Source organism: Anopheles darlingi, chromosome 3, assembly GCF_943734745.1.
Source record: "Anopheles darlingi chromosome 3, idAnoDarlMG_H_01, whole genome shotgun sequence".
Taxonomy (NCBI): domain Eukaryota; kingdom Metazoa; phylum Arthropoda; class Insecta; order Diptera; family Culicidae; genus Anopheles; species Anopheles darlingi.
Window position 1 is genome coordinate 11,991,467 of NC_064875.1, and position 14,563 is coordinate 12,006,029.

Below are 14,563 nucleotides of genomic sequence, written 5' to 3' on the forward strand. Positions count from 1 at the left end.
AGGATGTTCAAATTATAGTAACCGGCATGACCTTCAAACCGACTCGTATTCCCGACGGCCAGCATTCTACTTACAGAGCACACTGAGAGCGATCTCCTTCTTGAGTGGCGCCTGTATCATAATGTTGTTGGCTTCGCACCGTAACCGCGCCTTATTGTCGCTTTCCTCCGCCACAAACGTGTACGTGTTTTCGGACAACCGGTCCGTCGTCCGGTACGCCATCTGCACCTGCACGTCATTCTTATACCAGATGAGCTGGGCCGGTGGATTGCCACCGCGGCTCCGGCAGATCAGCTCCACCTTCTGGCCCCTCCGCAGAACTTCGCCGGCCGCAAACCCAACAATCTGTGGCTCTCCGGGGGGATCTGTAAGTTCGTGGAGGGCATTTCCAGTTCGCATTTCAGTTTCGTGGCATTCGGAACGATTCAAACAATGCTGTTCTTCTTCTTTCTCCCGTCACTACTTACACAGAACGGACAGCTGAACTTTCGTCTGCATCGGTCGGTCGGGTTGAAGGGCTTTATGCTTCGCCTGGCACGTGTACTCCATGTAGTCGTCCTCCGAGCCCGGCTTGATGCGCAACTGGGACGTCACCGTGTACCGCTTGCCCTCCGTTTCCGTCACCTTGTTCTCGATGGTGTCTGGGCGTAAAAGGGGATGGAGAGAAGTAGCCAGGTCAGGTTGATGAAATGAAATTGAAAAGCCAATGTACGGTGCCTGTCAGTACGGGCGCAGTCAGCGCAGAGAACCGCTGAGCCACACCTTCCAAGAGAGCGCAAAAGAGAGAGAGAGAGAGAGAGTTGGCCCCCCAGGGAGGTTGTTGTTCGAAATGTTTCTCCGTACTACCGCAGCACGCAGAAGGCATGGCGTGAATTCGTAGCAGCAACATCGCCAGCGTCTGCGGCATAACATTCCAGCATAACCATGCTGCTGAAAATTTCGTTTGCCTTCGTTTGCCACCAAAGCCAGCATCTCGTTCCCGCCAGACGTTCATTACTCGGTATGCGGTAATTCAATAGTATTCCGAGAGTCAGAGTACGCGGAGCGCACCGTCGTAATTGCAGCTATTCGTCAGCCATCATTCAACGGTGAGTAGATACTACTACTCATCGTCAGCCCAAAAAGCGCTGTACGAATGCTCGAAGTTGGTCCCAGGGTTCCGGGAATTTTACGTCAATTATTAGCAACAACTCATCAGCTCGCCGTTCCTTCAACGCAAACAAGCCGTAGGCGTTAAGGAGGTCTAGACTTCTTCTAGGAGGGGAAAAGCGAGATTGATTGCAGACATTTCCACGCCTAGCCGCCAGGGGCTAAAGAGTAGCAAAAGGAAGATGCAAGAAAAGTTGTTTATGGAAATCAGAATGTCAGCCAGAGTAAAGCTACCGGAATGCAGGATGGTAAAGGCGGACGTACGAAACAATTTGTCATCTACAAATGCTCCAGAGTCCAGCCCGGAAGCGGGAAATCGAAAACTGTGCAACAGTGTGATAAGAAGAAGTCCTGCGGACCAAGGGATCAAAGGTTTTCAGTCCTTTCCAACTGATTCCATCCCACGGCTACCAGAACGGAAGCTTATTCTTTGGTAAAACAGAAAAAGGAAATTCTTTTCCGAAAACATGTTGTGACCGAATGTGGAAGTGTTATCGTTGACTCAGTGATAAGCGATTCAGGAAAAGTATCCTTGGAACACCTGAAATGTTAAACAACATCTTCGTGGAACCGGCTCGTAAAATACCGAATAAGAAGAACCGAGAACAATCGGTTCTCGATAACAAAGGGTCTCAGTGATGATGGAAAGAGATTAAATAAATGACGCAACGAAACGACCCCCGTCTGATTGAATATGTACCCCACTATGCATCATTCATCCGCTCGTGACACTCTCTAAGGCTCTAAGCCATCATCACAGATGACAAGACACTTCACGAAAGGCTTCCACCGGACGGCCGGACCCAAAACTTTTCCCGCAAAACCCCCTCCGCTACGATGACCAAGTCCATCGCAACCCAGAACTTAAAAAACGAGAGTTTTCCTGACCCCGCCGGTGACGATATCTGTCAAAACCCGGACACTACTCCGGCCAATGCCGGGCCCAAAGACAATCTGTTGCCGAGCTGAGCAAAGAAACTCACACGACACAACACGACGACGTCGAGCGTGAGCTGTGGACGATGATGTCAAAAGCAACTCACAGAAAGAAAGAAAGAAAAAAGGATGATAAAAAATGTACCGAGAGGAAGAGAGCGAGAGGACTTCAATTTATTTTCTGTTTGCTCATTCCAAACGCCGGCCACAAGGACGACGACGACGACGACTAGTGTCCTTCTTGTCCTGCAAACCTTGGTCTGCAAGAAGGAAAACGGAAGCATTTCTCTCCATGAAACGCTTTTGCGAATTGGAAATCCAAAGGCAGTGTGTGTGTGTGGAGTGAAAGTCCTTGAAAAATGTCACTTTGAAGAGCTTCTCCCTCGCTCCTCTTGGTAACACCACCGGACACCGGACCGGACTGGTCGGTATCCAATTCCAATTCCGGACAACATCCGCACAAACAGAAAACAACGGCGTCCGGCGCCATTTTGTTCGCCAGCAATTTGCCCTCGCTTTGTCACAGAGTCAGACACCACGGGAACGCAGTGTGCCGTCCCGTATCACCACCTGGACCTGAACCTTTTCCCCGTTTCCCTCTCCATGCGCGCTTCTGATAGATTTCAGCAAATAGAGACATATCGTCGAGCACACCCATAACGGGTGGACACTACTACTGCTTGTGTCACCTTCACCGCGATGATTGCCACCCCCGTGGAAGGTGTTATCCCTCCGAAGCAACGGCGAACGGTGCGAAAAGTGTCCGGAGGACGTCCGGAAAAACGTCGCATAATTTATTTAGTGACATTTACCAACTTCATCGACCATCGTCCTCGCCGTTCTCTTTGGAGGCTCTTACAACCGGGAGTCGTGGAGCCACAGAACCGGGTGTGTGTGTGTGTGTGTGTGTGTGTGTGTGCTGGGCCTCTGGAGCCAGCTTCCTGTTGGACATTTTCTCCGAATATATTACCGTTATTTATTGCGCTGTTGACCGCATTCGCAATGCCAGTCGTCAACACCCCCCTTTCCCTCTTCTGCGGCCACAACAACATCGAATTGGATTCTCTAGATCCCGATCTGACCTGGCTACAAGGCTGCTGCTGCTGCTGCTACAAATTCCATGGCAATAGCGACCATTGCACGGCGTAGATATGGAACCGAAAAATGTGACCGAATAGAGTTGAAGTCGATTGACCCCGGGACACACACACACACACACACGGGCGGGTCCGGATCTGTATCGGGCCGGAACCAGTCGGACCATCACGAGCAGCAGCAGCAGCAACAGAAATATGGATAAAGGCCTCGTGAATAATCTAGAACGACGCAGGGACTTAGAAACGGACGCTCTCGCCCTGGAATTCACCGCCTCCATCGTCCCTCACCGGATGTCTCCGGGATTCTGGACCGGTTGGTTTGGGGCCGGAAATGAGAGACCCGACCAACCAGCGACCGTATGCGTTGAAATCGGGTCCTAGTTCTGCTGCTGCTGCTGCTGCTGTGGTGCGCGTTATCTACAACAATTCAGCCGCCACCGAAAGGCGTTGGCGGAGGAGGGAGGTAACTAATGCTCCACTTGACTCGACTCGACTCGACTCGTGAAAATGGTCCCAGGGTTTTGTGGTTTTGTGGATCTCCGGCGTCTCTCGATAGCCGGTCGCTGATAAAGCGCGACTATACCAAAAACACACACACATGCCATGCAGGACAGTGCATCCGGGTTACTGGTTGTGTGGAGTTACTTACCGGATTTGAATTCCGTTTTGCCGCGATACCAGACGATCTGGGCGACCGGTTTGGCATTGGCGACGACGCAGGTCAGCGACAGATCCTGGCCCTCCCGTACCTCGACCTTCGCATTGCGGCTGTAGCCCTGGATCTCGATCGACGATGGTGGTGCTGTAGGTGGAATGAAGAAGAGAAGAGAGAATGGTTAGCGGTTAGCGAGAGAGTTGTGAGAGAAGATTAATCGTGCCTGCGAGGAGAGGAAGCTGCTGCTGAGGCTGACGAGATGAAGAGATAACCTGACACTCCTCACGGAGACCCACGTCCCACGGATAATCAGAATGTAATTTGCTGCCAGCATTAATTGGCAAAAACCACTCCAGCCAAACCATACCGACGCCGACTAGAGAAAAGCTCATCAGTGAGCTTGCCGCCCCTTTTGCGAATGCGACGAGGAATGGCTTTTATTAGCTCCTCTTTTTTTTTTTTTTTGGGAGGTCCCTATACCTATTCACCTGCGAACGGATCTGGCACACCCGGGAACGAATATCGTTGTCAGGCAGTACTTAAATAATCATTAGAAATCGATTGGCGAATCCTTTATCCCGAGCGAAGCGAGCGAGCGTGGGAATACAATCGAGAAGGAGAAGCTCCCGAGAAGAGGATCCCGGGAACCGAGTATGATGGTAAATGATGACGAAGGTTTGGATCCCCCTCTGGACCTGAACCAGATTTGTCAAAGAATCCTTCTGGTAAGGTGGAAGCCAAAATACGGGACCGGGAAAAAAAACGAATGGAAATCGAAATGGGCGCTTGCGCTGAACACGTCCTTCCATTTGGCTTTCTCCTCCTCTTTTTTGTGTGTGCTAGTGGCGTTTGTGGTGATGGTGAGCTTCTTTTGTGCCCATTTTCCGACTCTCTGGCAGTGAATCCTTAAATGGATATACGGTAGTGATGGTGGTGCTGGAAAGGTGGAAACCCTGGTGTGGTTTCCTGGTGGAGGTAGCAGAAGAAGCAGAAAAAGACGTCAGCGCGAATAACGATTTCACAATTATCTGAAAATTGCTTTCCCCCTTCTTAGTCGCTTTCACTCCCCCTCGGAGCTTCGTGGTTCCCTTTTGTGCAGGACAGCTTTTCGGGAGCTTTTTTCCCATCGCCAGGTGTGGTGCCCTGGCGCACCCTACCTTAAAGCCAAACAACTTTAACTCACAAAAGGAACAGTGGAGCAGCTTCTCGGTCGTCCTTTCGTTTTTTTTTTCTTCTGCGAGCTGGCATTCAATGGGATTCCGGGGGAATGCCCGAAATGAAAAACGTGACACCCACTCCGAGGCGAGCTCGAGTGCAGTGCAAAGCAAGGTGAGAGGCGGGTATTAGGAGAGATAACACTCGACGCATTCGACGGCGGATCGAAGAAAATTTGAATACGATCCGCTTTCGGTCGCACGCCCCACCTGGACGCCACTTTGGTCACCACCATCGATCGCGCAGCAAATGAATATTAAACGAGAAATATTGGATTGAGAAAAAAGGGGGGGCGAAAAACATTCCCGGTGCTAACCGGTGCTAGTGCCGAGTCAGCGATCCGTAGCAATGCAGCAGCAGCAACAAGAATGGAAAAAAGGGAAAACTGTTTTAGAGCAAAAAAAAAACCGGGAGGGAAAAGCGATTGGTTCTTGCACTTTCTGGGGAATCCTTTACCGGTTGGTAAAATGAAGATCAAGGATTTTCCACCCCCGGGGGGCTGCTGCTGCTACTTCTACATGGTTTTGTAGCAAGTTTTTGTGTATGAGTGGTGGTAAAAATAAAACAAAATTATAAAAAAAGGCAATTTTCCGGCTCTGCTTCAGCGCTCGCCAATACATGCGAACGACCGAAGCAAGCGGCGAATTCATCTGCGCAGTGCAGCAATAAAAGAAAATGTTGAAAAAAAATGCCGGAAAAACCAAGCAAGCATTGAGCAAGGAAGGAAGGAAGGATTCACCATTCCGAATGCTGGATGCACAGAACAGAGAGAGCAAAAAACGAGTAAAACGAAAAAGGAAAAAAGGTCATACACACCAGCAGCACCAAAACGATCGTAAAGGAGAAGAAGGCAGCACAATGAGCACGAGGGAAGGTCGACAGCGAAAAGCATGCGGAATCCGGAAGAGAGGAACAGCGCAGCTCAGCAACGACGCAATGGATTCGAGACTGGCAGCAGTGTCAGAACTCTGGTACCGCCTCACTTTCACAGAGCGTCAGGATGAGAAAATGCTGCTGCTCTACACCCGAAAGGAGGGAGGCGAAGGATTGCACAGGACACTTCTCGACAGCCCCACCCCGTGGCATCATGAAAAAGCAAACGCCGGTTTGCCAGAAAATGAGGAAAGCTTTCACAAACTCTTATCGACAGCAGGAGCACCAGAAAAAGAGAAGCAGAAAAGGCACAAGAGCACAGAGAGCGCAGAGTCCTCGGAATGGGGGGGGTCCGGAATGCCTTCAATATATGATAAATTGGCGGGCCCTAGTTGGTTTGGTTGGGGCCTTGGCTGCTCGAAATGGATTTGAATTTATCTCTTCGCCGGGGTGTTAGGATCCTTTCCCGTCCCGTCCACTCCGGCTGCCGAATTGGCACATGCATTTGGCATTCGCCAGCTGCTCCATCACCACTTTTGGATGGACAACCAAAGAAGTGGAAGGAAGGATCCTTCGCAGGTTTCGCACCCCAGGTTAGTGTTCACCATTCGACCGGGTGGCAATTTAGCATAAATGAAACAATGGCAGCCGAACCTGAAGAGCCCTGTCATCGATATTGTCGGATGATCCAATATTTATCTGATTTATTGCATTGAAATTGGATACTCGCGACCGTCGTCGTCGCCCTCGCCGTTGTCGTGGATTTCCATTTTGTAAAAGCTGTCAAATCGGACGCGCGTGACAATCTAATTACGCGAGGAAGCGACCGCCGGTAGAAGGTCATGGATCGTCGCGAGAGTTCATTAGATTGGAGTTCGACTGCTTCTCTCATCGTTGACCTCCATGTTATCCACGGATAGGAGTTGGGAATTGATTAACATATTTCTAGCAACACAGTATCGATTTTAATGAAAATAAATTATGATACCGCGAGCAGGTGTGCTCGCAACGAACGGGGAGTTCGGTTTTGTGCTTTTTCCGAATTTTATTTTTTTGATAAATGTTGATAACCCCCGAAAACCGAACTACCTGGCTTGAACTGGTCTGCGGACTGGAGTTCGGAACGTCGCGACATTATTATGAAACAGTCGAACAGGCACCGGTACGATACGATGCTTGCTGCTGGACGGCGAGAAGAGTCTGAATTTATGTTCATTCATTTTGTCGCAGGCCATCAAGTGATCGAGCAGCACAGGATGGTCGCTCCTCATTAATAGTTTACCTCTTTCTCTCTCTCTCTCTCTCGAGCGCGCACACACTATACGGGGTCCATTCCACACTCCATTCATGGTTGGCCCAAAATCCTTGACAGCACGAGAAAACCGGTTTTCCATTCATAAAACACTCGAACCTCGCGGTGTGGGGGGCCACCCCTGAGGATTTTTTAGCAAACTTTCGAAACGATTTCGAACGACGACGACACGCAATTCAGGTCACAGCAGAGACCCTCCAGAAGACCATAGACCATAGAGTGGCTAAGTTAAGGGGGGACACCTTAGGTATTTTATTTTATTTCTTCGCATTTACTTCTTACATTTTCTTATGAGTGCTTATCCTTTCAAGAGTATTGTGTGAAATTTTGGGACAAATCAAAGCCAAACTGACAAAGATGTTGATTTTTGAATCTGCCATTCATACAATGCTCAATGCATCTCGCAGCCTCCACGTAGCATAAAAACTACTGAACCGATCGATTTGAAATTTTGAACACCTAATCTGTGCACTATTTGCCAGGTAGCCCCGTCGAGTTTTTGTTAAAATTGTTGATACTTTTTTTTAGACAATTTTTTTAATTATGTAAAGCTCATTGTTTGAGGCAATGTCGAAAAAGTAACACTTTTTCAACTTTAAAAATCTACCAAAAATCGAAAAATGGGAAATTTCACAAAAACTCGACGGGGCTACCTGGATAAACTTATAATCTAACAAAAGAATATTGATTTGTATATTTCTGATTACCTGACACGCATCTACGATGAGCACCGCAAAAAGTACATTTTCGCAAACTTGCCTTTCTAAATTGGGTGTCATGAACGTAGTTTTGATCAAATCTTCCCAAAAATAGAACTAAATATTCTTGAAAAGTTTTAGTTTTATATGACTTACACTTGAAAAATATAGTTGAATGGTTTCTTCTCTAAAAATCGCCAAATATAAGCCTTTTTTAGACCCGAAATAACCAAAGCCCCCCCTTAAGAGCTGGCGCGCTGTTGGTGGTGCAATGCAAGCATAATCAATTGTTTAATGAATTCAGTGTGTCATGTGTGTGTCGAGTGTCGTGTGTGTGTGTGTGCCACGAACACAGTCGTAGCAACGAGCAGGAGATAATGTAATCGTAACCACCACCGCTGCGTAGGTCATTCGCAGCAACATCGAGCATGGTTCACCTGTTAAATGCTTGATGCCACCTACACAGACATTGGTGTCCGTAGAGGGGGGCCCACCCAGGAAGAGAGTGTGTCAGTAACCTCCTCCCCGTCCTGTGGCTCTCCATTCGAGGCGGGAAATTCGATCCTAATTCGAGTCGCAACCGGCGGGAATGGTGTTAATCGAATCGAATCCGAAACTCCCGTCGCTCCGGTTACTGGCCATGGCAGGTGTCCGTGTCCGTGCCTGTCTGTGGTGTGACTTGTAACAGGTCTGTTCGCCACTTTTCACACACACACACACACGCAGAGACTGTGCACGGTGCAGCGCAACGAGGGAATTGAATTCAACTTGCATTATTCCCCCCGTCGAAAGGATTAGGAGCATTTGGTTGGAGGCATTTCAATTAGCATGATAACGCTGCCCAGCACAGCACAGCGCGATGCAGCTGTTCCACCAGGCAACTGAAGTGCAGGCACGTAACAGTGTGGTGTGATTGCTGCTTTACATCAACAGGGGACACCGTATAACCGTGTTGGGAACTGTTTTCAATATTTGAACTTAGAAAGACGAACAGACGAACCTAAAACCCACACCATGAAGCTGCTAAAGTGCAGAATCAACACGAATGATCGATCGATCGATCTGATCGACATGCAGGTTATACCATGCAATTCCTTTTCATGAAGAGGGTTCTTGTTTGCCAGCCGTTTGCAGCAATTTGTTATTAATGCAACGCGATGCAGCACTCTGGTTCGCATGCCAGCAACGGCTTCGAGCAACGTGAACGTGGGCACCGAAATGGCACCTAATAGAGGCATCCATTTATCACAAGTCCAATACACACGATCTAGGCAGGAAAAAGCAAGCTTTCACTACCCTCGGTAGCCGATAGGAACCGAGTTCCGGAGAACAAATTAGACCCCAGGTCGGCTGCTGCTGAACACACGGACATCCTCCATCCGTTTTCCCAATCACCAAACACTAATCACATCGCGCGACACCACACTGACCACTACTACTACTACTAGGAGCTACCTCCCATTAATCGCCAGAATCGCTGAACCGTAGATGGCCGCACCCGGATCGGATCAAGTGCCGGATGTCCCGGATGGTGTTCCGTGTTTCGGTCAGCAGCAGTGGCACCGACAGCAGCAGCATCAGTCTACCTTTAGCTTCACCCAACCTGAGTTGACATGAAATATTCATGAATTAAATTTTTCCAATTTTCAGACTCCAGCTGGGGCTTCTGGTCTTTTTGGGCGGAAAGGTCCACTGCACGGACGCCGCCATCGTGTGACCTGGTCTCTGTCTGTGTGTGTGTGTGTGTGTGCCTCTGCACCCTCTTGTGCAACTATTTATCGAGACCTTCAAAGCGGATCCGGGATGACGTCAGCTCAGCTCTGTAGAAGACTGTACTCGAGCTTTAGGCCTCGAACCTCGAGGCCGTCCGCCTCTTTAAGCGTACGACGTTGTCATCACCAGGGCAGACACTCCGGCATTTCCCAATTCTAATCGATAAACGGCAGCGTAGAGCCCGATCTGCTCATTTCATATGCGTGTTTCAAACTGAAGTCTAGCTATCATATCCGCGATGCACAACAATGGCTATCAGACCCGATTGGCACCAATAGACCACGGACGGAAACAGAAACCGAATAGAAATATAGATGGGAAATAGATTTTTTTTTCAATTTCAACTTCTTTTTTCTGTTTTTCTGTCTGGTCCACAACCAACACCAAAACCACAAAAATAGTGAATGCAAATCCACGTGGCGCGTCTCACTATCACGCTTATATGCAAAGCACGGACCGGTAGCAGCAGCATCACGACACCCCCTCTCTGCGAGTGGATCACTGGTTTCGATGGATTTGTGGATGGATTATTCCATTTTCCGCACACCGCGGGACTCGACTGGATCCGAATCCGAATTCAATAAAGATAGATGGAGCTTCGCTCTCGGCATCCACGGTGGCACTGACGGTGGTGCTACGCATACCTCTTTCTCTTCCTGCCCATCCAGAATGTGTCCAATTAATGCCAAACTTGCCAATCGTGCACCTAGAGGCCCTCTTTTCATCCCCGACAGAAGCTCGAGGATTTGAATTCCGGTGCTATCTCGTGCAATGGAATGCACGCTCTCGCTGTGGCCTCGCTTGCTATGGGGTTCGTTGAAGCGCAAATTGCACTGCAAATGCAGAAGAGTGTGTGTGTGTGTGTGTGCGAATTGTAGTGTGCACTCAACAGCAGCAGCAAGGGCTGTGCATCTAATAAAAGGCCCCGTTATCAGCTTGTTAGACATGTTTCGGTTTTTAATTATTCAACCACCGGCCAATCGGGCCTGCCGGCCAGTGACGGCGCTAGTGCTGCTGCTGCTGCTGTTGCTGACCTGTTATTTAACCGATCCGCTTCGCAGCATAACTGGGCACCAGGCAGCGACCGAGTTAAAGGGGATGTTGTTGCTGCTGGTTGGTGCAACGTTTGCTAAAATCGTTCACCAGACCGTGGATATGCATTTATGATTGGCGAGCGATTGGGAATCGGTTGCCAGACCAGATAACCGGTTTGTGCAACCGGTGGGATGCGTTCATAAAATTCACGACAATCATGCTGTGCGTTGACCGATGACGATAACAAATCTGAATCCCCAACAGAAACAGCAGCCGCTACTCTACAAGCCGCACTGGTGGCACCGATTTATCCGCTTGAGCTTTAGTGCGATCTCATGAATAAATAAATCTAGTTGTTGTTGCTCTTTTTCTGTTGGTTTTCTTTTTGTTTTGAAAAATCAAACACCACTAACAGCGACCGTTAGCCGCCGACCTGTCGGGAGATAGGAAACAGTTTTGCCGTTGGGCAAAATATGTTTTTGCGCATAAAAACACCGCATGGACTCCACCTCCAAAACCACGTACACACACACACACACGCAGATGTCACACTCGCGTGGTGCCGGTGCTAAAATTTAATCATATTAAAATGTGAAGTTTTCCAGCGAGGGAATGGGGAGGGAACAGCGCGAGCAAAATGTCACCATAAAAGCCCTCCCCCCACATGCTGACGCTTGATGCCCTGCCTGAGTGCCAGCGGAAAAGCGGAAAAATCGCAGCTTTTCCACACGAGATCCGTGCTGATGGTCCGGGGGTGAGAAATATGGGGGTGAGTTTCGTTGATCGAATCACAATTTCACCTAATTTCAATCTGCGACACACCGGTAAGAGTCACACACGCACACACACACAGACACTCTACCGTATCGCTAGCAGAAAAACAAAAACCAAAAAAATCCTTTTTTGTCGTGATGTGTCACGTATGTGTGAAGAGAGAGAGAGAGAGAGAGAGAGAGAGAGAGAGAGAGAGAGAGAAGGAGGAGTGGAAGGTTTCGAGGTTTAGTGGAAACATATTGCCTGGAAAGGATGACAACCCTTCTCGCGCCTGTTCTTCGCGGGCTGCTTTTGGGTGGAAAACTTTTTCACCCTTCAAGCGGTCGACAGTTTCAAGTTTCAGACACTCTCCACACACACACACACACACACACACACACACACACGCCACCGTGAAGGTCACAATGTTGCCTCATTTTTTTTTAGAAAAAAAATTCCATCCCCAAGATGATGACGAACAGAAGGAATTACTTTCCGGCTTCTTTCACCATTCGCCGTTCGAGAAGCGAACTTTGTCATAACCTTCCCTAATGATGGTTCCGTTGGATGCGGCGAACAGCACACTCGCACTCACGAAGCACTTGCCTTCAAGGTTTTGTCGTCGTCGTCGTATGGGTTGGTCGGCCGATCATGATGTGCTGATTCGATCCGCGGTGGGGACAAAAGATGCTGCGCCTGGTGGTAAACATGTTTACCCACCATGGCTACATCAGCATCACACACCGGCATCGATTTTCCTGCAGGCAGTTCGAACGAGATTTCGCTCGAATATTATCAACATCAAATGGCCATGAAAGCATAAAATATGCAAACATCACTGGTGCTGGTGTATCTCGATCATGTACTCGGCATGCATTACAAACTTCCCTCCCCGGGGGTGAGAAATGGCATAAACTTTTGGCTATTCTCTCGCGCTAAATTTACACTCAAATAGCGCGGAATGCTCAACAATATCAACAGACTCGCTGGATAGGCGCTGTAGCTAATACATTAGAACATTCTTCATCTTTCTTTCCTTTCCTTCCTTTTTTTTTGAGCTGCGCCTCTCCGTTCTCAGCCTGTGACTATGCTATTTCAATTTGGCACCATTATGCTCCCTCCAAACCATTCCTTCCATTTTCATCTAGCACAGGAAAACCTTGCCCCCGATAGGTGCGAGAATAAGAAACGAAGAAATTAAGACATTCCGGCTCCGTGTTCAGTGTTCTAATCCTCGAAGCGGATTGGAGCCCCTCGCTTACAACAAGAGGAACAAGACTAAGATGCGCGTCTTAAAGCAAAAGAAGCTGCTGCTGCCGCTACTACTGTAAGCACAAGCACAAACAGCCGCGGTTTAGAATCGTTTGAATATTTAAAAAGCATTACAACTTTCTCTTTTTGCGCGTGCTTTTCGATTTCGCCGCCTTTGAAGTTCCCGGCCTAGCTGGCCAACCAGCCCTAGTGTCCAAGAAGGAGGCCTCCCTCCCCCCGACTCCAAAACAAACGAAAACGATGAAAGACACAAAGAAACACGCTGGCATCCTGGGCTGGGCGGGGAAAATTGCTCTACACGTGATTACCATAATATTAGGAGGGGGCCAAATGGTCTTCTCGTTCACAGTTCGCACCGTGATGGCCAACAGCCGTGTGCTCGCCGAATTAAAACATCTCACCTGGACGGGAAAAGTTGTGGCGAGCAGAATTTTTGATTTTAACCACCACCATTCTGCTGAAGGAAAATCTCTCCCACCCCACGGGTGGAAATATCCTTAAAGTTGTTCCCCGATGGTGCTATAATGAAGCCAAATACGGTGCTTGGAGGAGTGGATCACTCGACACGAGTCTCGTGGATGCAGACGATCGGCTCGTCAAGTGTTGTTGGTGAAAAGTTGTTGGAAAAAGTTGCTACCACGGTAATCACCATTATCGGACGCGCAATAAATGGCCAACAACACGCGAAAAGCGAAAGGCGGGGAACTGTATGTGTGTGTGTAATGCTCATTTGCTCACAATTAATCAATCAGCATGTTCCGGGAACGGGACGTATGAGTGTAACTAGCGCGAATTATAGATTTATGGATCGCGTGGACACTCGTATGCACGCACGCGACGCGAAATGTCTGTTTTTAATTAAACATGCTGGATAAACGGAAAACCCGCCAGACTGTCCCATAATCCTTCCCCTTTCAGCTACCCGTTTTCACTTCACCGCCGGGCATCTGTTCTGTGTTTGTGCCGGGTCGGGGAGTATTAATAAAAATATGTTTCAAACCTCCGGTGATCCAGAGCCAAACATTGAGCCCGGTAGAATGGGAGGCACGCCCGAAATCTAATTGCGGCAGCAGCCGCGTAGTGGCATAAAAAACCCCAGAAGGCCATGCGCAACCGAACAAATTGAATGGCAAATGCCAATAATTACTGGCATTCCGAATCTGTATCCATATCAACCCGGGGGGATAGCTGCTATTTGCCGCCGCCTGCTGCCGCTATTTACCGGGCACGGGATTTGCGTCTGTTTTGTTTGTTTTTTTCCTCCTGTGCTCAATGTTTGTTGCGCGCTCGGTATTTTTTTTAAATGGAAAATTTCCATAAAATAATTGGATACCACACAATCAATGGATGGTGGTACTCCACAAAAGGTGGAGCTGGCCTTTATGTGAAGCTAGTTGCAAAAGCGCAAACCGAAATCATTGGTACACACACACACACACACGCACGCGGCGACACGGTTCAATTCATCCACTAAAAGCTCTGACCACACAATAAAATAAGGTAATTCGTGTGCGACATGATAAAACCCGGCGTTCACCACCAATCAATCAATCGACATCAGACATCAGACGTGGGCCGCAGTGAGCATAGTTTTATCCAGGGGTAGCACGACTATTGCTGGAATCGCAGAACCATCCAATTCTGTTGCATTTGAGCGTTAATCCTATGAATTCCAGCTTCTAGGAAGGGAATACTAACACAGGATTATGGTACGAATTTTACGAACCCAATAGGCAACAATACTAACAGCTAATCGATTGGAAATTGGGCGTGAAGCTTATCACAGAACACAGCT

The 14,563-nt window shown here is 48.6% G+C and overlaps 1 protein-coding gene across 3 annotated transcripts in view; it reads right to left on the reverse strand.

The window, feature by feature from the left end:
* Positions 1-14,563, reverse strand: part of LOC125956059 (nephrin) — a 60,530-nt gene that overhangs the window by 10,277 nt on the left and 35,690 nt on the right. For all 3 annotated transcript variants that reach the window (XM_049687541.1, XM_049687540.1, XM_049687542.1), the window contains exons 5-7: positions 3,832-3,984; positions 468-641; positions 75-365 (exon numbers count right to left, since the gene is read on the reverse strand). In XM_049687541.1, coding sequence (XP_049543498.1) covers positions 75-365; positions 468-641; positions 3,832-3,984 — 618 coding nt within the window. The remainder of the gene's footprint in view (positions 1-74; positions 366-467; positions 642-3,831; positions 3,985-14,563) is intronic.